The sequence below is a fragment of the Nansenia antarctica genome, assembly GCF_963989245.1.
Source record: "Nansenia antarctica genome assembly, chromosome: 1".
Lineage (NCBI taxonomy): Eukaryota > Metazoa > Chordata > Actinopteri > Argentiniformes > Microstomatidae > Nansenia > Nansenia antarctica.
The window spans coordinates 93,812,844-93,836,012 of NC_137674.1; the positions used below are offsets into that span (position 1 = coordinate 93,812,844).

Consider the following 23,169-nt stretch of genomic DNA (forward strand, 5'->3'; position numbering starts at 1 on the left):
TCCAACATAGCTCCATCATAAGTCAGTCACACACTATGTAGTAACTAAGAGAACGTGTGTAATACATCAATCTGTGACAAATTAAAATGTTTATATACACACACACAACCCTTGAGACTAGTCAATATATGATGAAGACATCTGGCTATTGCTTTTCTGTTGCAGGGTATGTCATTGGAAAACTCTTTGCTCTCTGCTTTAAGACTGAGCTTGTATATGGCCAAAAGAGTTGCATATTTTCAAAGTGAAAATGGTGTTATGTGCAACACAGGTAATGAAGGATTACTGTTCACCCTGACATGATGAAATGTAGCCTAGTTGTCTAATAAGTTTGATCAGGTAATCAAAATAAGGACTTTTGCTTTAGCTGGTACTGTCAAGACCTGCCATCATACAAGGTTATCCAACTAGCAACAGCAACTCAGCGCAAATACTGAAAAGGAGCAATACTCTCAAAATAGAAACAAACATACCATATTACTGTGCAAAGGGCCCATTGTTGATCGCTTTAACACCGTTCATACAAAAAAGAAAAAATCCAGTGGCCTAGATTGGACTACATTCCTGTTTTACTAATACAGAGGTCACATGGACTTCATATGGATCAATTGGGTTGCAGTCATGTACATCTGAATGGGATACAGTACATTGGCTTTGCGTTGCCACACTTTGTGGCTGGAACACATCTGGTTCTTGGGCCATGCACAAGCTTGATCTTCTATGTGATGCCAAACCACCCATGCTCCGTGTCCCAAGAACACTGCTAAATTACTTAAATCACTCTGCAGCGCCTCTCAAACTCAGCTTCTGCTTTATGATTTAGACCTGATTCAATTGATACTATTTGAGTAGGGAAACAGAAACCAGAGAGAGCTAATAAAAGAAAAACATCCTGAACAACTCGCTGGTTTTCCATTGCTTGGATGGACAAAGGTATAGCCTACAATGTACACTTATTTTCTTGACCAAATCCCTGGACATAAAACAGAGAATTGTCAAAAGATGTTGACTGGCTGAGTTCATAGCTGTTCATAAAGTCCAAAAGCCTCTCAGTCTCAATTGATTAAGCCCCAGGCTGAACTACTCTCTCAACCTAGTGTTGGATGATCTTTCAGGACAAGGGGTGAGTGACACGAGTCACACGACAAACCAATACCGTATATGGGAGGGGGAAACACAGGACAAACCTACAAGCCAATTTCAGACCAACACATTTGAGTCATCATCATCATCATCATCATCATCATCATCATCATCATCAGTGCATCAGTTCTATTCACTACCCTAACTACTCACAGAAAACGTCATCATGCAATACACACTCACTGAACACTTTATTAGGAACACCTGTACACCTCATTCATTCAGGTGGAGTAATGGTGTGGGGAATGTTTTCTTGGCACACTTTGCAACACTCATTCATAGCTTGAATGCCACAGCGTATTTGAGTATTGTTGCTGATTATGCATTCCTTCATGGCCACAATGTACCCATCTTCTAATGGCTACTTCCAGCATGATATTGTACCATGTCAGAAAGTAATCTCAAACTGGTTTCATGAACATGACAACGTGCTCTACAGTGGCCTTCCCCAGTCACTGGATCTGAATCCAATAGAACGGGAGATTCAAAGCTTGAAAGTGCATCTGAAAAATATGCAGGAATTGCGTAATGTCATCATGGGCCAGAATCTCAAAGGAATGCTTCCAACATCTTGTGGAATGAATGCCACGAAGAATTGAGGCTGTTTTGAGATCAAAGGGAGGCCCTACCCAGTATTAGTATAGTGTTCCTAATTAAGTGTTTGGTGAGTGTATTTTTTGTAATTGACCATCGGTCATTATTGGGTTTGTAACCCTCCTTTGAAAAACATAATACATTTTTTTGATTTAGTCTATGATAAACATGAGCAGCAATTCCTCATCAAAAAAATGCAATGTATGTCCTCTCCAGAGAGTTTCATTGGGAAAGCAGGGAAAGTTCATTTGAAATACCGCAATGGCATGAACCAAAAACATTTTCCACATCAAAGAAAGTAGTGCTGTAACGTATGGCTTCTGTGCCTTTTCCAATAAGACTTACTCCTCCCTTTCATAAAGAGGAGTGAAGGAACCAGAACACCATTGATCATGAGCCCATACAATAATGCACTGCAATTACACAGGAATGATATGATATCTTGGCAAATCTAACATTAACAAAACAAAGATACTGATTGTGTCAGGATGTGTCTTTTCACATAATAATTGCATCATCAAAAAGAGAGAGAAGTAATCATTATTATTATAATAATAATAATAATAATAATAATAATATATTTGCTCATGGAGCTAATAAGTTAATAATTCAGACAGAGAAGAACAGCTAAATTGTTTATTTCTCTTTTTCCCCCCACAGTTAGAGGATGTAAACTGTCTAAACATATCCACATACAGTATATTGTTCAAATGTTAGGCTGCAATAGGCTGCAAGCCATATAGTATTCTTCTGTGTAGGGCTGGGAATTGCAGAAATCATGATTCAATACATATTGTGATTCTCTATTAAATATTGCCATGAACAAAAGTTGTTCATTTGATAATGGGAATCAGGATAATTACAAGGCTCCCTCAAAGGACAACATTCAGTAAGGGAAAGAAAACATTTAGCGTAATTTAATAAAGTTAGGTACGAGGCATGAATCAGTAAGAATGTTGTGAATACGCTCCAATATCTTAAAAAAAAAAAAAACACCCACAACCTGTCAAATAGATAATAAAGTTGTCTTCCGGAGGGGAGTGGAACAAAACAAAACAACAACAACAACAAATAAATAAATAAATACATCGATACTCAAGAGTCTCAAAAACAGTTTGTGATGCATTGTCCCTGATCCTGTCCAAACACATTCCACACTCACCAGTAGTCCTATTGTTAAATGACAGTTCAAACCTTGATTTAAACATCAAACAAAGACGCATCTGGCTGGCCGGCCTTACAGCAGCCAAAAGGCTTATAGCTTGCAGGTGGAAGTCACCCCATTTCTTGACCACGCAGAGGTGGATATTAGACTATATAGACATAGCCAGCATGGAACACTGGATAGCCAACAGGCATCATGCCATTTCGGACAATGTTTCATGCTGGGACCAAACTATAACCATCCTCAAGACACTACTATAGGCTAATCGATTTGCTCCTTCCATAGGGTCCTGTAGGGGGGGGGGGGGGGGGGCTGTGGGTGGGTGGGGGGCGGGGGACTGTGATTGGGCGGGTGGGTTGGAGGTTGGTGGCGGGAGGGACATGTGTGGGAGGAGGGGGAGGTAGGGGACTGCTGGGGTAAAGGGAGATTGGGAGAGGGGGGGGGGGGGGAGGTTTCTACTGGATTTTTGTTATTCTATTTCTCTTTTGTTCATTTACATGTTACCACTCCCTTGTACCATTCCCTGAAGAAAAATCAATACAAAATTGATAAAAAATAAATAAATAAAAAAGAGTCTGAATCATGAATAATAATATCACAATACTGAAATGTACCTACATTGTCCCCCACCACTACTTTGTTTCTGTTTATTTAGTTTGTGCGGTTGTGTCATGAAACACATCTAGGGGGATCTCAACAGCTTATTAGGGGTCTCAGAGAGCACTTGTAGCTATATTGTGTTTCAGAGGCCATTCTAATACCGTGCTTTGTGACATTGAGAGGTGTTTTAGGGCCAAACAAAAGGAAGCAAACAGGTTCCTGAGCTTCTCATTGAACACAAAGCATTGATACACTTGGAGAAACAGAGCTAGTCAGCTGCATGCAGTTTGTGTGTGTGTGTTCTTTATGTGATCAGGCAATTTAATAACCCCCCACTCATGTCTCTCACTTCAGTTTATTTCGCAAAAGGTACAAACCTCTTATACACACCCCAACACACCATCATGCTGTGACAATGTGTCTGCACTGTATACCACTACAAAAAGTGTCACAAAAAGAAAGACACATATCAATCAAGGATGCTAAGGTGAGGGGATTCCAAATAATGTGCCTCCCCTTCTAATTAAATGATGATCAGGGGTAGTAAATAATATATGACAAGGTATGCTCAACCCTGTGTCCATGGCAACCAGTCCAACAGTGCCATAATTGCCCAGAGCCTTGTTGACACTGCACCTTATCAGGCATTCTGGTCAGTCACTCTGGGAGTAGCTTTTCAATTCCTCCTCCCAGGGAGGCTATGTAGCCAGCATTGAACTCAAGAGTAAGCAGGGAACCAAGTCATAGCACAATGGTCTGCATTCAGCAGGGCCTCTCTGTCTACAGACTGTAATCAACTCGTAAGCCCTGGGTAATAACACTGAACATATACCAATTGTGAACCCCTGATTACTGATTAGCATGGAAGCGTTGGGGAAAGACAACTTTTTTTAGTTTCGCCTGCTAATCAACTGCAAAAATTTAGCAAATGTCACATGTTCTTTAGGAATCACTTGCATTTAACACGTTGGTCATGCATGGTTATTATCACTGACATGTTGCTAGCTGTTTTTGATTGGTGCTCAGGTACTTCTGTTTCCATGGGTTACAGCCCATATTGTGCCTTTGGTGAATGCTTATTTTTAAAGATTCCCACGATGACATTTACTTCTCATGCTTAACCTTTCGTGTGACATTGAGCCAATACATGAGCTGCAGTTGGTAGGAATGGTAAAAATATTAATATGTTGGGAACATATTACACACCGTCTCTCTGGTACTATAATTATTGAATTATTTCCTTTTTTTCTCCTACGAGCTAAATCAATTGGAAAGTGACCATCTGTCGGGGATATCAGTGTCACTGAAGCGGAGGTAATGAACAAAATGTCTCCTCATTCACACAAACAGGGAGTCATTAGGCTCATCACCAGCCATGTGTAATCCTCCTCAATACCAGAATGCTAGGGGGACATAACTATTAGCCAACAGATATTGGCCATATTGCAGCTGCACACGCCACACGCGCTAAACGGAAGAATCATTGAGTACATATGGATGATATGGAATATGGTGATGCTGGAAAACTAACTGAAATCCTTCAAAGATTAATTGCTGACAAATGATTCCACTACCATCAACGACTGATATTGCAGACTGTTACAAAGTTGTTGTTTTATCAGTGACATCACATTTCAAAATGAAACTGGGTAACTTGATGATGTTTCCAGAGTGGTCCAGCAGGCAACGCGAACCTGATCAAAAGGCCCATTCAACCTCTCATACCCTTTGTGGCCTGAGCACAAAAGAGGTCACCGGATTATTTTGATGTGAAACCAGATAATTTTTTCTGTTCAGAGGGAATGAGAAGTGTGACAAGGACACTCCTGATGCTTGTCGTCTACTGTTAATACAGCCCTTTGGATTCTCCTTTGTTGCTGACGGTTTAACAGCTGCTTGTAAATGAGCTAGCATCTCTGCTAGCTAGGGCTGCCTTTATTTCACACCCATGGACGCTTGCTGGGTGGATTTGGGGGCCAGAGAAGAGTGTGGTCTATAGCATTAGCTTGGAGCCACAGGAAACTCAGCTTGAGTCCTCCAAGTCCCCCCAAGCCCCACCCCCTCCCCAGACCCCTCCTCCCACCCCCTCCCCAGACCCCTCCTCCCACCCCCTCCCCAGACCCCGCCTCCCACCCCCTCCCCAGACCCCTCCTCCCACCCCTCCCCAGACCCCTCCTCCCACCCCCTCCCCAGACCCCTCCTCCCACCCCCTCCCCAGACCCCTCCTCCCACCCCCTCCCCAGACCCCTCCTCCCACCCCCTCCCCAGACCCCTCCTCTCACCCCTACAACACGGGCAGCGGAAGTCCGTTGAGGAAAAGAAAACCTTTAAGTCAAGTTCCTTCCCACAGTGCTGATTCTATAATCCGCAGATATCCTTTACAACAGCATGTATTCTTAACAAGTCAGGTTCACACCGGGGAGGATGAGAGGGAAAATATTGCATATTTCTGAGCAGGATGTAGTAGGATGTCCTACTAGCTGAACTACTACTAGCTACTACGCTCAACTACTAGCTGAACTACTACTAGCTGAACAGCAGGGCACAATGCATAGCGCAGCCCTGGAGTAGTAATTGGGAAATAATGCACTCTTGCTCTCCATATTTATTGTGCACACATATCGTTACAATCATTTCAATTTCTCAAACAGGAAGGTTGATTTCACAACAATGTCTCTAGAACAACACAATGGTATACCGCCGGACGTGTTTTTTTTAGAGCCAAATGAAGCCTACTCATGGACACAGCATGTTGAAGAGAAAATCTCAATTGAAATTGCTTTTTTGCTCTGGCAATTGGCTTAATCTAGGACAGAGACACCAACCTTGCATGTATTCGAAATTTACCAGTTTATCTGCTGTGCACATCAAACATTTTCAATGAGCCATGAGCATGCAAACATTTTGGGAAGAAAGATCATTTTTTCTTCATGGAAAATAGTGAAATCCCTCATAACAATATGTATTGTACCCAAAGGTGGCCTCTGAACGCTGGCCGTCTCTGTACACAGCATTATTCTACCAGGCACACGGGGAGTGGTGCCAGGGTATCAACATCTCAGCCTCATTTGTATTCACCCATCCATTTTGCTCCAGTTCATTTACATCTCTTCCCCTCCATAGCAACAGCAGGAGGGCTATCAGGAGCATCTTTGATATAGGTACATGACTCTGAAAAATATCTTGTCATTTATCTCAGGATAGATATCATAAAAACCTCTCCCGCTGGTTCTTCCCTTTGGTGCTCAGGTGGGACTCTTTAAACAGAGATGTACCCTCTCAGTGAGTCTTTAGATTGCTGCCCTCCCCCTCTCCCCCCACTTGTAGATACACGAGAGTGTGCTTATACCCCTCTACACAGCATTTGCATAGTTTGTCTAACAAAAGGATCTGAGTATAGCTTAGCTAGATATTACTGTTAAGTGTAAGGGCAAAATACATTGCAGCATGCAGCATGCAAAGGCAATCGAAACCGATAACACACTGTCTTATTTCAGCTCCGACATGTTTTTTGTGATGTTTGTACTAAGGAGGGTGAATTACACTGGGAGATCTCCGATGATGGTCCGAATCTATCAGCGACAGAGATTCCTTTGGTTTTTGTGCCATTGAAAGCTGTGTTTCAAAAGTCAATAATCACCTCCTCCACAATCTTTTTCCCCTTTCTCAAAAGTGTTATGTGTAGTGTACATTTCATTTTTAGGAGACCCACAAAGGCATTCTGCAAGTCAACTGCAGAGTGCAGAGGTCTTTTAAAATATGTCTCATGAGGCATATATTCTTTACTGCCCGCCATGACGAAATCAGGGAGTTGACTATGGATTTATCTCTCTCCGTTTGTACAGTATGTTCGTATGTCACACACAATATCTCAGACACTACTGGGACAATTGTGACTAAACTTGGGTGAATGATGTGTCTTCCCATAGAGATCTGGCATGTATACAATTACACTGATTTGTGTTACAGACTTGTATAGTTTGTGTTATGTCCTGTGTCTGTTTTTGTTTTGCTTCTGTCTGTCTCCCCCTAGGTGAAGTGGTGTGTGAAATGTGGTTCCTCCCCTGTTGGTAGTTGGGTCCTGAAGATCTGTTTCCTACTCAATGTGTGTTGGGTCATGTGTAGCGAGAGAGGGAAGCAGTGTTTTTTTGTTTGATTAACTTTTTGTTTAGAGTCTGTTCACAGAAGTTGTTTATTTTGTTCCTAGTTGATTGTTGGTTTAGTGTGTGTTGGTGGACCCCGGTTTTCTCTTTTCCTCACCACGGGAGAAGGGCTAGGTAAGATACCCTGGGGTATACATTTGCATCATGTAGGTAACCACCATTTAAAAACACTAGGTTAGAAGTGAGCGGGTGTCACCCCCACCGGTACCCTTTTGACTGGTTGTCAGTTAGTTTTTGCACTACACCCATGGTTTCAATTGGTTTTCCATCTAGTGACAGAGTTGGTATGGGCAGGAGGTTGCCCTCTCCCTCCCTAGTGGCTAACATCTCAGGGAGAGCGTAACATTTGGGCCAAAGGGGGATAGTAACAACTGAAAGTCCAAACTCTGAACAAGCATATCTCCTGTCCCATTTGAGCTATAGTCAGGAAATGTTGTACATATTTGCAGCCCCACATGAGCAACATGTTTCTTACAAGGACCTAGCTCCATCCATTAGATATTTTTAAAGACCGCCAGCAGGCAGTGTCCAGAGTAGTTAAAAATGAGCTTGTGTCCACTAAGTGCGCTTTTGCCTAAAAAGAAGCGAAGAGTGCTGGTTTGGTAGGCTACATGAAACCGAAGCTTTCAAAGCAAGTGGAAAAAGACCTGACACTTGTTGCTAGTAGGGATGCACCGATTTATTAGTCAGCCGAAAATAGCAAAAAAAAAAACACATTCGGTGTTCGGCCATTTGGTGTTTGTCCGAATGCGAGACGTTTTGATGACGCGATTAAACAGTGCAAGCAATCCATGCTGTTCTGTGATTGAGACAAGCATGTGATGACTGCCTACTGCCAAGTCATATAATTGCAGCATGTAACATGTCGGCAGTTTGGCATCTGTTCTCTGAACGACAACGAGAAGCACATTCCGACATTAAGACTTCCGTTTTCGTTTTCGAGAGTTCAAAATAAAAGCACGAGCTACGCGTTGAAAATCAATGACACATCGCTAGTCAACTAACACCGCTTGATTTGTGAGCCTGCTAACAATGTAAAGTAGTGTTTATAGTTAACTAGGTAGCAGTGGGGATTATATCATATATTACATCATATACTTCATGTATATCTACCTGGCCTGACACTGCACTCTAAGGACCACCAGCTCCTGAGAGCATACAGGAACTACAAACTCCATGTAGTCAAAATCCTACGGGACACGGTCCAGCCAACCTGTCAGTCGTGTTTCCAGCCTTTGTACTACATGGTTTCATTTCATTTCAAGCCTTTATTTCAACTCAGGGACCACTGAGAGAGACCCTCATTTTCGGTGAGGCAGAGTGTACAGGATGTACATATCCAGTGCAACACAATAAATACATAAACATACATAGTGCAACAATAAAAACACAATAACAGCAATAACAATAACAATAATAAATACACATTTCAGCAAGGATCAATCAAAGCAGGTACAAATAGATAATTAATTCCTGAAAAATAAAATGTTACTAAAAAACTGGAAAGGTAGGCTAGTTCTTGATATTCTTTCTACATACACCAATGTAATGTTTCCCATTCCATTCCAAAATAAACTTAAATCACATTTTCTTTAGCTATGAGATGTTAGCAGCATAATCAGCACAATCACACCACTTAAATATAGCTACCTAGAATGTTGATACATGCGATCACAAGACCCTACCAAATGTTAGACATCAGAACGCTCATAGACTAACGTTATGGATAGATAAAAATCGATTAAATTATTTCAAGGACTGATGAAAAACATTGATTGAAGTAAAATATGTAGCTAATGTGTATGTAATAGGATGATAGGATCATGTAGTCAGTCACCCAACCCTGGTCTTTGCCCCCAGTATTTGAATTGACAAAGAAAAAACCCCATCAAACACTAAAAATAAGAAAGATGCCACTGTTTTGTATGTAAATCAAATCACCTTTAAGCTTAATTAACCACTATGGGGCTCGTCAAGGTCATACATTCTTTTTTTGCAAAGCTTTATTGACTACACATCAATGTCGTCTGACTGCGTTCACACAAGAGCAATGTCATCCCGCAGTCTAATATCAGATAGCCCTGGGGAGGGACTTTTTCAGGTCCCAAAAAACGTGTGATGACCATCAGACAATCAATGATTTTTTGTATCGATTTTTTTCCTGAAAATAATTTAGGCACTGAGTTCTGGAAAAAGAATTCCTTCTGAAGTACTGGGAAGTCCCTGCTTTGAGGCGTGGCAGTTTTGTATTACAACAAGACCTTTGGACTAGCATTTGTTAGTCTTATCATTGACGTCAGGAATTATCATCTCATCAACATTCTAATCTCCATAACAAAAACATCACCAACCTACAAAATATGTAATGTGAAAGACTAATCAGCTTATATGTATGACTTTAATTCTGACTTTGTTTGCTGTTCTACATAATTTCTTCCACACCAACTGATTAAAAAAAAGAGTAGAAGACATGGAGCAGCAGATTTCTCTCTCTGCTCCAATGAACCGTTTTATGCTCCTCAATTCAATAAGGAAGCATTCCCCCATGGGTCAACAATGGCAGCTCACACAAATGAGTAGGATCCTTATGCTCCGTTTGTGTTTCCACATGTACTTCCACACAGAACCCACAATGCCGTTTCCCACTTCATACAGAGTACTTGGAAAGCTCTCATGTGTATACATTTATGCCACATTATTCGACTGCGCTTCAACTGACCCCCATCTGGCATTTCCCCCAACCCGACAGCGTAGTCATGCCCGATGACACCTCTGCTCTGTCTGCATTCTTTATGCATTCGTATTCAGGCTAAAGCTTAGGTGTAACAGCTCCTAGATTTGGTCCATTGTTATGTGACACAATGTGTTTTATTCAGAGTGATGCACTGGCCTCGTAGGCCTTTTGTTTTTCTAGTGCGGCTTGTTCAAGGTTATGCACAGGCTCTGAGACTTATAAAACACACCTCTGATACCATAGGGATAAAATAAATAGGTTTTTTCCAATGAACCAATTTAATGAGCACATGGTAACACATACATTCCGGAAAACAAACCAAAGCCTCACTTGCAGTTTAAAGTAGAATTATGTGTAACTAGAACATAATATTAACAACTAAGAGACAACAACATTCATTGGCTGAAATATATCACACAGGGCAATACTGTCGACCTTCTTCCATACTAATTGTTATTACTTTAAAAAGGGTCCCCTCAACAGGTTTTCGATTCGAAAGTAAAAAATTGGATTAACCTCTTTGAATCAGGTCCATGGACGTGGGCTGCCTCCTACTATTGTCAGTGTTCCCTCTGTTTCTAATACTCACAGAGACACAGCAGGAGGACTTTGATGGTCCCATGTAATAGTTTATCACATGTCTCTCATGCTTATCGGCCTTAATTATTGTATGTTAGCTACTTAAAAAATAATTTCATGAATTCAGAAAATGTTTTGCATGGAAATTAGGGTATGAGGCAATAATTAACAGAGCTTAGTGCTCCAGCTGTGACAAGTCAATATAATAAAAGCTGGTTGACATACTAAAGGGGATTGATTTGAAATGACTTATTTCGTTTGATATTGATTGGTAATGGGTTCCCACAGGGTGATCCTTGGCATATACTCTTTAATGATTGTTTGCTCAGCCATCATTTACTTCAGACCATGTCAACGTGGAGAGGCCCGCACCTATCTACTCAAGCCCCTGACACAGAGGCACTCAGAGGTCAATGACTTAGAAGGGTCAATGTCTGACGCAGGGTGAGGTCATAATGATTCCCTGATACATCAAGGGCTAGGCTGGTGTGTATTATGCTTGCCAGGAAGTAAATTATGTCTTGATGAGCTTTCAATTCCAAATGACAACCACCAGTGCTGACAAGTTGACTGAACTGAATAACGGATCACATATTAAATGTATAAAGTAGGTAAGCTATGGGAGGTAGGCCTACGTATGGGAAAGATGAACAAAAGGGTAAATATGAGTTTGCAAAAATATCACCAATGTGGTGGGTACTGCTCCTAAATCCTTTATATTTATAGGAATACACTTACCGCCTCTGGTTTACAGGACCCTCTTTAGGATTTATGGCCACTTTAAATCAGGATTGAAAGGGAGAGGACAGGGGGGACTCCACTAAGGGCAAGGAGGAATATCAAGCATTTTTCTCTTGAAGAGAAATTGATCTTTGAAATGATGCCACTGTTGGTCCTATTGCAGTTTGAGTGTATTTGATTCCACAGAAATGATATGTTTATTTCTGCTTTTAGGCTTTTCAATATGTTGTAAAGAACTCTTAGCAGGAATTGTGACCATTATGTTAGTGATTTTACCGTATTGAGATGCTTTTCATTACATGCTGTGGGTTATATTCATAAACCTGTGCATCTTTCTGCTTCAATACACATGCCTTTCAACTACAGGGACACCATCAAAAGCAATGATTACATAGGCCTACCTTTGAACATTGGCACAATGTCAATGTTTATATGTATTTCAACTGATGTAAAAAATATCATGGCTATCAGTTGACATTTTCACAAATAACACTTCCCACACAAGCAAGACTGCTTGAGGCAAGATTGACCCCCATTCCTCACACTAGTCACTGAGAATTAGAAAGGTAAGGTTTAGAGGCGTTGAAATCAATCAGCAGGAATAGGAATTATGTCGACTAATTAGCAAATCAAAACTCACATTCACAAAATGTCGCACACTGTTGCCAACTGTACTTGGAATGTTGGACCACTCCGGCGGCAACTACTCATTTATCCGTGGGATGTCATAAGCACTTTACATGTTCCTCTAATTGAGAGGAAAACACTCAAGCTTACACGAGTCACATGAAATGAATACTGCAAGCCTGTGTGACCCTAATCCTGTACAGCCTAATCACCTTAAAATTCCACAATATTACGGTAGCTAGCGAAAAGGAAACCGCTCCACGTTTACCCTCTGACCCCATTTACCTTACTTCATATGTCTGGCCCCAACGAGGACATGCCAGTTCCTGTTTGAAATCGCATCTATGTTGGATAATCAAAAACATCTCTCTCATCCGCCCCTGCCAGACGACGGTTCATCAGCAGTCCTTGCACGAGGTCTCCCGTCTGTGGACCTTGATGCCCCCTACACAGGTTCAGACATCTCCAGACGATGCACTTCTGATAAACACCTTGTCTTTCTGCACTCCCAGAAAGGTGGAGTTGGATATATACATTAGCTAGATATAGGCCTACTATGGAACTGCATATGCTTAACCTTCAAAGGCAAGCCCTGTAGGTAATTTGAGAACTGATTTTTGTAAGTTATTGTAGTGAAAATCACAAAAGAGAGATCAACATAACAAACAAGCAAAACAAAATCATGAATGCAGCTTTTCATTGCTGATCTATCTCCATATGACATCTAGGATCTCTTTCACAGAGAACCTGTATTCGGCTAGCCATGTCTGTTATGGCCAGATTAGAGTCAACCAACAAAAACTTGAAACAACAAACGTTCTGTGAATAATTGCTGTTTGGATATACGCCGCTGCACAAGAGATTGATAAGTGATATCTGTTTGTCCCCCTTTGGTATTCAGACAGTGGAGTCTGCAGCTATCGCACCATGTTGTGCTGATTGTTTGGGATATCCTTGTTAGAGACCCACATCGTTCAGCCTAGACAAGAACAAAACGAGACAAAGCAAGAAAGCGGGAAGAAGAAGACAGATAGGATGCTGGTAGATGACTAATCTAGGTGCTGAGTTTTCCCACCCAGTGAGGCACCCCAGGGACCATGTGAGCTGCTCTTATCCACTGATATCAGAGTGTAACGTTAGAAGGAGAAGACATCAATTCTGAAGAGCTGACATGCTGCACTGCTGTGTGAGGCGAAGTTGAAACCTAATTAAGAACTATGTTAAAGGTTGAAAAACACACGTCAAGGAACACAATACAGTTGCTGTGTTTTCCTGAGGCCCGCGAGTTGTTATGACTTAATTAAACAACTGCCTTAAACTCCTTGAAGAAAAGCCCTTTGCCTCGGTTTATAGAACAAAACGCATGGGTCAGGAACTCTGAAGGAGGAAGAAGAGCTAAGAAATGGGAAGATAAATACGCACATACGTTACTGTTGACCGACCCTCCCCTCTGCAACTGTTCCATTGACAAATCGGGAGTGTGACTGCAGTTTAAAAATGCATTGTATCCTTCGTCTGCGCTGCCAAATCACTGTGACAGGGGAGATCTCAGGATGAGTTATGGACGGTGACAGCAAACACAGAACTAATGATGCTTCTCAAGGTTATCCCTGTATAAATAACCATTAAGAGAGATGCTGATGCAGCAGACCCAACTGGAGGAACCTCACACGGGCCACTAAAATCACGATAAACCCCTGGGCAAGGGCAGTAGGCTAATAATAATAATGGGTTTCCTGTATTTAGGTTTTATTTCACATGCTACGACTGCCTTGACTGACATCTAGTCAGGAAGGACTCCAACAGTGGGGTTGTGTGTGGGGCGGGGGGATGTTTGGATGTCACAGAACCCTGCCATGCTCTTGCATGACAAACACCAACCTGGAGCCAGCTGTGACAGAGACTTAATCCATTAAATCCCTCCTTCCTTTGCTGAAAATCCTAATGAGGACTTAAAGTGCTCAGCAGGGTGGAGACCAGGGGGTTGCAGTCACACCTTGCCACTGACTTGCTCTCGGGTGCCATTGTTATCTTATCTCCTTATCTGCGAGGGGCTGGCCCACGATAAAAGACGCCTAGCAGCAGGGTAGGTCTTGGTACACAGGCCCCACGCCGGCCCCCGCTCAGTGGGAAGTCAGATTTCACAGTCTGCCACACACCAGGGTATCATCAAGGAGGGGGGGGGAAAGGCGAAACCAACAGAAATTGTTTACTGAAGACACACAGGACAAAGGAATCAACCTCTTGGCCTTATTAATTAGTACTCTTAAAATTAGAGCATTCGCTTGAGCAAAAAAGACTTATGATACATGAATTGGTTCTAATGATTACCTTGTAAATGATTCTGTTCACAGTTCTGCTATGGGTCATGCTTTTTGAATTTCTCCAATAATTACATTTCAGTAAAAGTGTATTTCACTCCTTTAGCTATGGCAGAACAAACTGAACGTTTTTCTTTTTCTTAAGGATACAAAAGAGCCTTTAGAGGAGCCCCTCTGTGTTACCCCCTCTGTGTTACCCTTGAACAATCTCAAGCACTTCAAACATTTCAAGCTTTTGAGAAGTAACAATACCCTGGTTTCAGTATGAGAAGGGAACATGATTTCTCAGTGTGTCAGACTTGTCCCCACAAGTTCTGCCACTGAAAGAGTTGGAAACTGCGTCCATATCCCGGCATGCTCTTCATGTAACCTTAACATCCGAAGGCTAACCATGTCTCTCTGTTTTCATCTTTCTGAAGATGCAAAGGGAGCTAGTGGGAAGCATTATACCTCAACTAATACTGACAAATCCCAGCCATCTACTACTGTACCACAGGCTTGGTGTTGATTGCATATAAGCTAATTCAACTATGTGTTGTAAGGAAATCAAGACATTTTTCACAGTTAACATTATAGTCTCAAGTTGGTTATACTTGTAGACAGCTAATGGCCATGTAAAGTAATAAGCTTCAAAAGAGACCACGCCGCAGGCATGGGCTGATGTTATACGGTATCTCTAACTAGCAGGGTTGGGCTGATGTTAGACGGTATCTCTAACTAGCAGGGTTGGGCTGATGTTAGACGGTATCTCTAACTAGCAGGGTTGGGCTGATGTTAGACGGTATCTCTAACTAGCAGGGTTGGGCTGATGTTAGACGGTATCTCTAACTAGTTCAATGCAAAGGATTATTGAACACAATATCCAGATATAAAATATTAAATTCCAAACATATGTCTTACTGTAGGTAACTTATCAAAATCATTAAGGAGGATGAGAGTAACTATTCAGCCAACATGACCACTGTCTCTGTCTCTGTCTCTGTCTCTGTCTGTGTCCCTGTCTCTGACTCTGTCTCTCTCTGCCTCTGTCTCTGTCTCTGTCTCTGTCTCTGTCTCTGTCTCTGTCTCTATCTCTATCTCTGTCTCTGTCTCTATCTCTGTCTCTGTCTCTGTCTCTGTCTCTGTCTCTGTCTCTGTCTCTCTCTCTGTCTCTGTCTCTGTCTCTGTCTCTGTCTCTGTCTCAAGGAAAGCTTTGGGCATCAATTGAATTTCATGAATTGAATCTATTTCTTAGGGGGTTATAAGTTATATCATAAAGCAGTGGTTGATTCCACATGGTTGGTTGAGGAGCTCCTCCAGGCTAACGATCTAGAATCACTAACTAGAAACACAGAGGACATATTCAAGCAAATATGGGACATTCCATGGGGGTGGACTGGCAGAAGATAATAAAGGGTGGGAAAGGTATTGTATGGGAGAAGACCTTGTGTATACAGATGAACAACACAAACATTTGTAGACATGCATCTGCCCATAGAGTGAATGTGAATTTCCGAGAGACGTAAAAAAAGAGAAAAAAAACCCTGGAGCTATCAATCTTGTCAAATCTCTTGAAAAGCTAAAACTTCTAGCCCATTTATAGCATGGCAGTATCCCATTTAATTCAATTATAAAAATGCATTAAAAAGATATTACGGCAGGATGCAGTTTAATGAACCATGTTTACTTGGGGATATTGTTTATAATGAACCGTTGCTAGGCTGTATCCTTGTGGTTACAATGGGACAGTGACGAGGAGAGGGGTTTGAGAGAGAAAGAGACAGAGAGAGAGAGAGAGAGAGAGAGAGAGAGAGAGAGAGAGAGAGAGAGAGAGAGAGAGAGAGAGCTAAAGGTGAATGAGAAATGGAGTGACACATGAAGAGATGCTATTTATAAACACAGGCCTAAAAATGGGGACCACTGTCTTTGCCTCAGGCTCATTTTGAGAACGATATCTCTCAGTTCAGGCATATAGGACAAATGATTACCGTCAGCGTTAACCTTGGTCACTCATAAATCCCTTTCAGCCCACAGGCTAGACCAGACAACAGTCAATACAGTACCTCACAGTAGAGACTAATGGCCCTTTTCCATTGACCAGACCGGTACGGCACGCATTTGAGAAGTTCGGAACGGTACGGGTAGGATACGCTTCTCCATTATACACAACAGACCTGGAGCGAGCGGCAACAGTAGGAGGAGTTAAGTGTCATAAGAGCACTTCACTTTAATAAGTGCCGCTATACAGCTCAACGGGGGGAAATGCGATAAGAATTATGTCAAAATGCATATCTAAATTCTGAAAATATATATTTTTTCCTTAAATGGGGTTGAAAATAATGTTATGCCACGTTTGGTTTCTGATTCCTGACATTATAAAACAACAGTGTGTGCATAAATGCAGTTTACGAGATATAGTTTATGCCCATAATGAGGCATTGTATATTGGATTAGTCCAAGCTATATTTTTGCTGTGATTAAAGCAGACTCAAGCTTTTGACATGCAGGGTAAGATGTATCTGCAGGACGCATGGCATGCCACCAAACAAGAGTCTGTATGAGGAAATTAAACATGAATCCCGCTTTGATGCCACCAGGGACAACTGACGCTTTGAAGCAGAAAATCTCAAACAAATCACAATTTACCAACTAATGAAACCATTCAAGATTATCCCCCTCCTCCGAGGCCACTGTTCTCAGAGCAGTATTATGCACAAGTACTGCGTGCAATCAGAGGAGCAATACTGGCTAAAGTGACCATTCATTAAGTAGCCTTAATACTACATTTGAGAATGAACCTAGCCTTTGACACAATCCTCATCTATGTCACAAAGAAAATGTAGGTTATTTTCTGAGTATAAAAGGTTTCAAATATGATGATACTATGAGTTATCATGAGGGGTGAAAGTCATGTGTACTTACCCTCTGAAGACTCTATGTGGGCCAGTGCCCACAGACAGCAGAAGGTTGATAGTGTCCACAAAGAGCATGCCATAGTGCCTTGTGTGGATGGTCTCTGCATGTTAGGTAGTGGGTGACTGTGGTTACAAAAGTCCAGGCCAACAGCTGTCAAAGATGTTCATCGTTGATCCTCTCACCTGCAACGCAAAGGAAGGGAGACATTCGTATCTCATGTTGAAGAGGTGTCCAGTGGTTTCCCTACCCCCCCTATCTCACAAGAGAATACCATTTAACATCTTGTTCCCACTCAACACAGCACTTTTGACACTTGTGTGCTTTTGTCCTCCTCCATTGCAAACATGTCCAAAACTCCTAACTATGAAATGCTACAAATCCACACAAGCCAGTAAGAAGAAAAAAACAGAAGGTCAATAATCCTGAACAGGGAAATCCCTAAATGGATGCTAAGTGCTGCTGATTATTCCATGAGGGTGTGCCTTTGCTGCTACACAGATAGGATCCGCCTCCACCTCTACATGACCGAGAGTCAGCCAGCAGTGCTCACACCGTTATCTCCCTCACACCTCCACATAGAAACAAACAAACAAACAAACAAACAAGCAAGCTAGCAAATGGTGTCTACACTGTTGTGAGTGAACACAAACCAAGTTATCTTACATAGCTCCCTCCTCCCACCTACATCCCTCACTCACTCCATCCATACCTGTCATTCTCATACGGCTGTTTGGTTGTTTGGTTTTCTTTCTTATTGCCACAAAGGAAAGTAGCCCCCTGTCATGGACACACAGTGCACAAGTGACTGGCATGGTGGAAGGCTGGCTGGTGAAACCCAATGCCCACCTGAAAGCCCAGGCATGCGTTTCACACTCCTAACGGCTTCCCTTTGTCTGCATGTTTACACTGACTAGCTGTGCCCATTCTCTCCTCCCATGAACCATTAGCGGATCCACCCAGGGAGACACCATCACTCTGGTAACGAGGCACACAGGAGCCCATTAGAAACTTGTTTTTTTCTTGCCTTTAAAGGAGTAGAAAACAACTATAGTCTTTATTCTTCGCTGCATGCAACACTACACCCTGAAGCTCAACACTCTTCTAGAAACTGTATGCACATGTTGCTGCTCTTGTCAGCTGTAGAGGAGGAAAAACAAAACACTATAGATAAGACAGTTGGTGGTGATGAATCCCTATTTTTTAATTACGGTAGTTCATCCAAACTGCATCTGTTACATGTCTTCCTTTATTTATTTATTTCCTGTATGTTTCCTTTTTTAAATCTTTTTTTTGTCTCATGAAAGTTCGGAGGAGTTACAAATCTCTTTCTTGTCTGCGTTCTCAGACAAAGCTGTGATTCATCATAGTGAGAACACGCAGCGCATGCACATTAGATGACAAAGTTATAATTAAGCCTGGCATAATAAACTCATTTGGAATGACATTATGCCTCACCTGACACCTCTAATTTTAGAGACATTTAAAACAAGTTAACAGGAGCATAATGAGAAGGAGTGCATTTGGTTTCTCTAAAACGTCAGCTGCACTAGTACACTACTGTCATGCCATGGTTGAGGTGCATAGCCCTATCCTATTCTCACTAAACCTATCCTAATTGTCTTGTATTTAGGCATCACTGTATGAGACATCAACCGGATTTACAGTATCAGTCAATGGGATATACTGCACATAGGGCATTATTAAGGTAAAAATAAAGGCCTAAATCCGAACTTAAATTGGGAATTGGGTTGACCTTGGGAGACCGCAAACACCTGATTAAGAGCAAGGGCCTTTCCTAGCATAATCAATGTTGTACACAATCTAAATTGGAAGAGCCTTATACTAGGAACCTTGTACCCTATCTCAGGGAGGATGGAAATCCAACAGGAGAGAACTAAAAACAGTTGTGTTCTAATCCTGAAAAAAATGAGAGGCACTACTGTAGACTACATAGTAAACCGTTTTTGACAAATGCAACGGAGAACAATGAGTAACTTAGAAACAGAAAGTTCTTCCTTTCCTTGAGACAGTTGTACTGTATCATTGTGAATGTCATTCTTCGTTTTAACTTGGGGATATAGCCACCACAGATTGTCTGAGTAAGGCTGTGTGGACAAAGACAGAATGCTTTCAACAGCTGTGCCTCAGAGACAGCAGGGCCTCCCGCCACGTCGAAAATAAATAAATAAGTGAAATAGCAGATCCCTAATACATGGAAATGGGTGTTCTGTAAATCGATGATAACAGTCCTGTACTTTAATATCTTTGTATCCTGCTGTGAGTGTTTAACATGCTGAGACACCAAAGGCATAGACCGGGGGAGTCTGCCTGACTGCCATTCTCCTCATTAAATGAGCTGAGGTCTCCCTTCTCTGCTGGAGTTCTCTTTTCTCTCTACCAGTCTTTGCAAAAACCACCGGTGATCATATCCTGACTGTTTTCTTAAATAAAACTCCTTGACTGGGGTTTGATCCGAAACGTGTCTAACATGGGAAGAATCCAGTTTAGAGTTATTGGGTGTCATCCTCATCACACCTTCTAATTCCAATGTAGTGTGAATGTTAAGCACAGATTGCTAAATGCCACATTATTGTGGCTAAATATGAAGCTAATGCAGACAGATGTTTAAGTACTCTGAGAAATGGAGAAGCCACAGGGGTGTGGACCCAAAGGCTTTAAACATATGTTACTAGTGTTTTGGTCCACATGTCGGCATCCGATTTAATGTTCAGACTTTTCTTTCCAAAAATGTGAATACATTTCCACGTTGTTGAAAATCAATGACACATCACTAGTCAGCTAACACAGCTTGTTTTGTGAGCCTGCTAACAATATAAAGTAGCGTTATAGTAGTAGTGTTATAGTTAACTAGTTAGCAGCGGGGGATTACTCACCGAATCCATTGCGTTGCAGTATTTTGGCTTGACTAGCGAGTTTGTGTTGTGATTCTCGCTAACGTTCACAATAAAAGTCCAAACATTTTGATTGGTTGCCGTCTTGCCGACATGCGGACCAAAACACTACAATGTGTCACATATGTGCACTTGATGTATTTGCTGTTTCCAGCAGAAAGCATAATCAAATCGATAATCAAATCACAATCAAATCATTGATTTAGAGTACAAAATGGTGAAATGTTAAGTCCATTCGGTCTTCCTATCATAAAGCACAAACTATAAGTATTTGGGATGAAGGGCATAATTAAAGGGGAGGAGGGGGGGGAGGGGGGGGGAGTCTGAAAAGGACAGTTTGAAATTTGAATGCAGGGGGCTGAAAACAAGAGGCAGATGTGAAAGAGTTTTTTGGACAAAGCACTCAGTTGTCCCACTCAAGCTGTTGAGAGGGCCACAGGAGAATAGAAGAAGAGTTGGCTATTCTACGAAATGAGGTCTGGAAGAATGGGGGGGGACACAGGATAAAGAAACTGAGAGGGGGGGCTAGGGTTACAATAAAAGATTGACAGCTTGCAAGTCTTGCTTGACCCCTGAATTAGCCCCCAGGCTTTCAACAAACTCCAAGAAAGAGTTGGGATGTTAATTGTCACGCAACATCACAAGGATGTTAAAAAAAAGAGGCAACCATTGATTCATCAAAATGTAAATCACCAACCAACGAACCAGCACATGTTGAATGGGAATAGATTTGGTTTTCATTTGATTTGAACAGCAAGATTCACTATACCGGTACGTGCATTTGTCAAAACAATTCTTATACCTGTGTCTCTCACTCACTTGGAAAAATTATATTTAAGGGCCTGAAATACCTTGGGATCTAAAGCTCAGTCACATACTCTGCCAGGGCTGTTGAGGTAATATATTCCCTAAAAGAGGTTGCATTTCTTCTTTGACACTGCTGAAGATGTACAATTTGCAAGCGTAAATCCAAAGACTCTCACTCCAGTGGGAGATCGGGTCAGGGATCGGATGACACTGTCGTCCCACTGAGTCAGATATGGGGGAGCAAAATCAACCAGTGACCCCTCTGTGGTTGAAATGATTGAGAGCAGCACGGAGCAGGGTAGAAACAAGGAGGATGACTGACACCACAACCAAACACTGTGCCACTGCTGTTGCCCTGAACACAGCCCCTGACCCTGCTAGGGCTCAGATGGTGAAATACCAGGTCAAACACATAGTGTGACCACGACAGCTTTTCTATTCTGGGGAGATGGTCGTTAAACTGAACACTACTAAAAAGTCATATTTATTTCTGAAAAGTAACAGTTGTGAAATGGGTCACTATTTTTGGCATATCTAACTCCAAGACAGATAGCTAAACTCGTATATAATGTTGTGTGTACACAAGTACATTTCTCCAGTACAGTAATAATCATTAGCTAACATTTCATGCCATCCATGATGCATTTAATTTATTTCAAGCCTATTACAGACAGAGAGGTCTTACAGGGACAAAATTCAATTCAATGTCTATTATGAATTTTCCATCCTGCAGAGTCAGCAAACTGGTGCTGTGAAAGCCAACACACAGGCATCGATCACGAGGGCATCCCACACTAACATACTGGACGTACTCAAGAAAGATGCAGGAGCGGAAAGTACCAGCGAGCTAGCCAGATGTATGGAGGTCTGAGGATGACCTAGTAGTAGAGTCACATGGTATTACACACTAATCCACCTAGACAACCTAGAAATGGGCGAGGTATGCCTCTGCCATTTTCCGTCATTAATAAACTGCATTGATCATCTAAGAATACATGGACATGGCAATTTCAGAGAGTATATATGAACATATCAGGGCTCTGTAAAAATGGAGCAAGGAGTGAACAATTGAATATTGTTCTTCCTCTTAAGCCTCAACCATAGCGAACCATACAGCACTATGGACTGTTATGGTGGGCATGCTACGCTCATTGCTCTTAGTGTTGTCCTCATAAATCATTTTTACTGGCCTTTCAATTAATCGATTAGAGCATTCCCCATTGGTAAGGACATATGGCTACTAAATAAAACAATCATTGCCTAAAATCTGATACATTAGGTCATCAATGCAGAGTTGAGGGAGAAGAAAAATGTCTCAAACCCAAAAGAAGTCTGGCACAGCAACATCAAGAATTCAATTCACACAAATCAACATAAAACAGTACTGACGAAAATACAAAAGCAGTACATTTAGCACATATACTATAGCAATATATCTTGAGCAAATAACATTATGTATAGGCTACATGCTGATTCTAAATTAAACCAGTTGTTCATATTACCCCTGGTTGAAATGTTATTTTTGTCTGTATTTAAGAAAGAGAAGATATGCTTAGGCTGCATGATCAGGTGATTTGTGTTGTTTAGTCTTTCCCCAGGCTATATATGAAATGTATAACCACATAATCGTTTTAGGAACATAAATCCTATTAGTTCTGAAAGATACCTATTCCTCTCTCTCCATTAGGATTATAGCAAAAATGATTTGTGACAGTAACAAAGTTTTAATACAGGTTTCATATATTGTTAGGTGGTAATTTTGATGTTTTAGTGGAAGTGAAGTGGATCATCTCGAATTAAATTTGAAAATGTCATTTCCATTTACTGATAGCAAGAAACTATTCCTTTTAGGTGCAAAGAGATAAGAATGATTCAGCCATAGCTGTTA

General features: G+C 41.5%; 1 protein-coding gene across 1 annotated transcript in view; it reads right to left on the bottom strand.

Moving 5' to 3' along the window:
- Positions 1–17,668, bottom strand: part of adgrl2a (adhesion G protein-coupled receptor L2a) — a gene marked incomplete at both ends in the record, with an annotated part of 73,734 nt that extends 56,066 nt beyond the window's left edge. The window contains one exon of the mRNA XM_080536101.1: positions 17,569–17,668. Coding sequence (XP_080392227.1) covers positions 17,569–17,668 — 100 coding nt within the window. The remainder of the gene's footprint in view (positions 1–17,568) is intronic.
- Between the last annotated feature and the right edge of the window lie 5,501 nt (positions 17,669–23,169).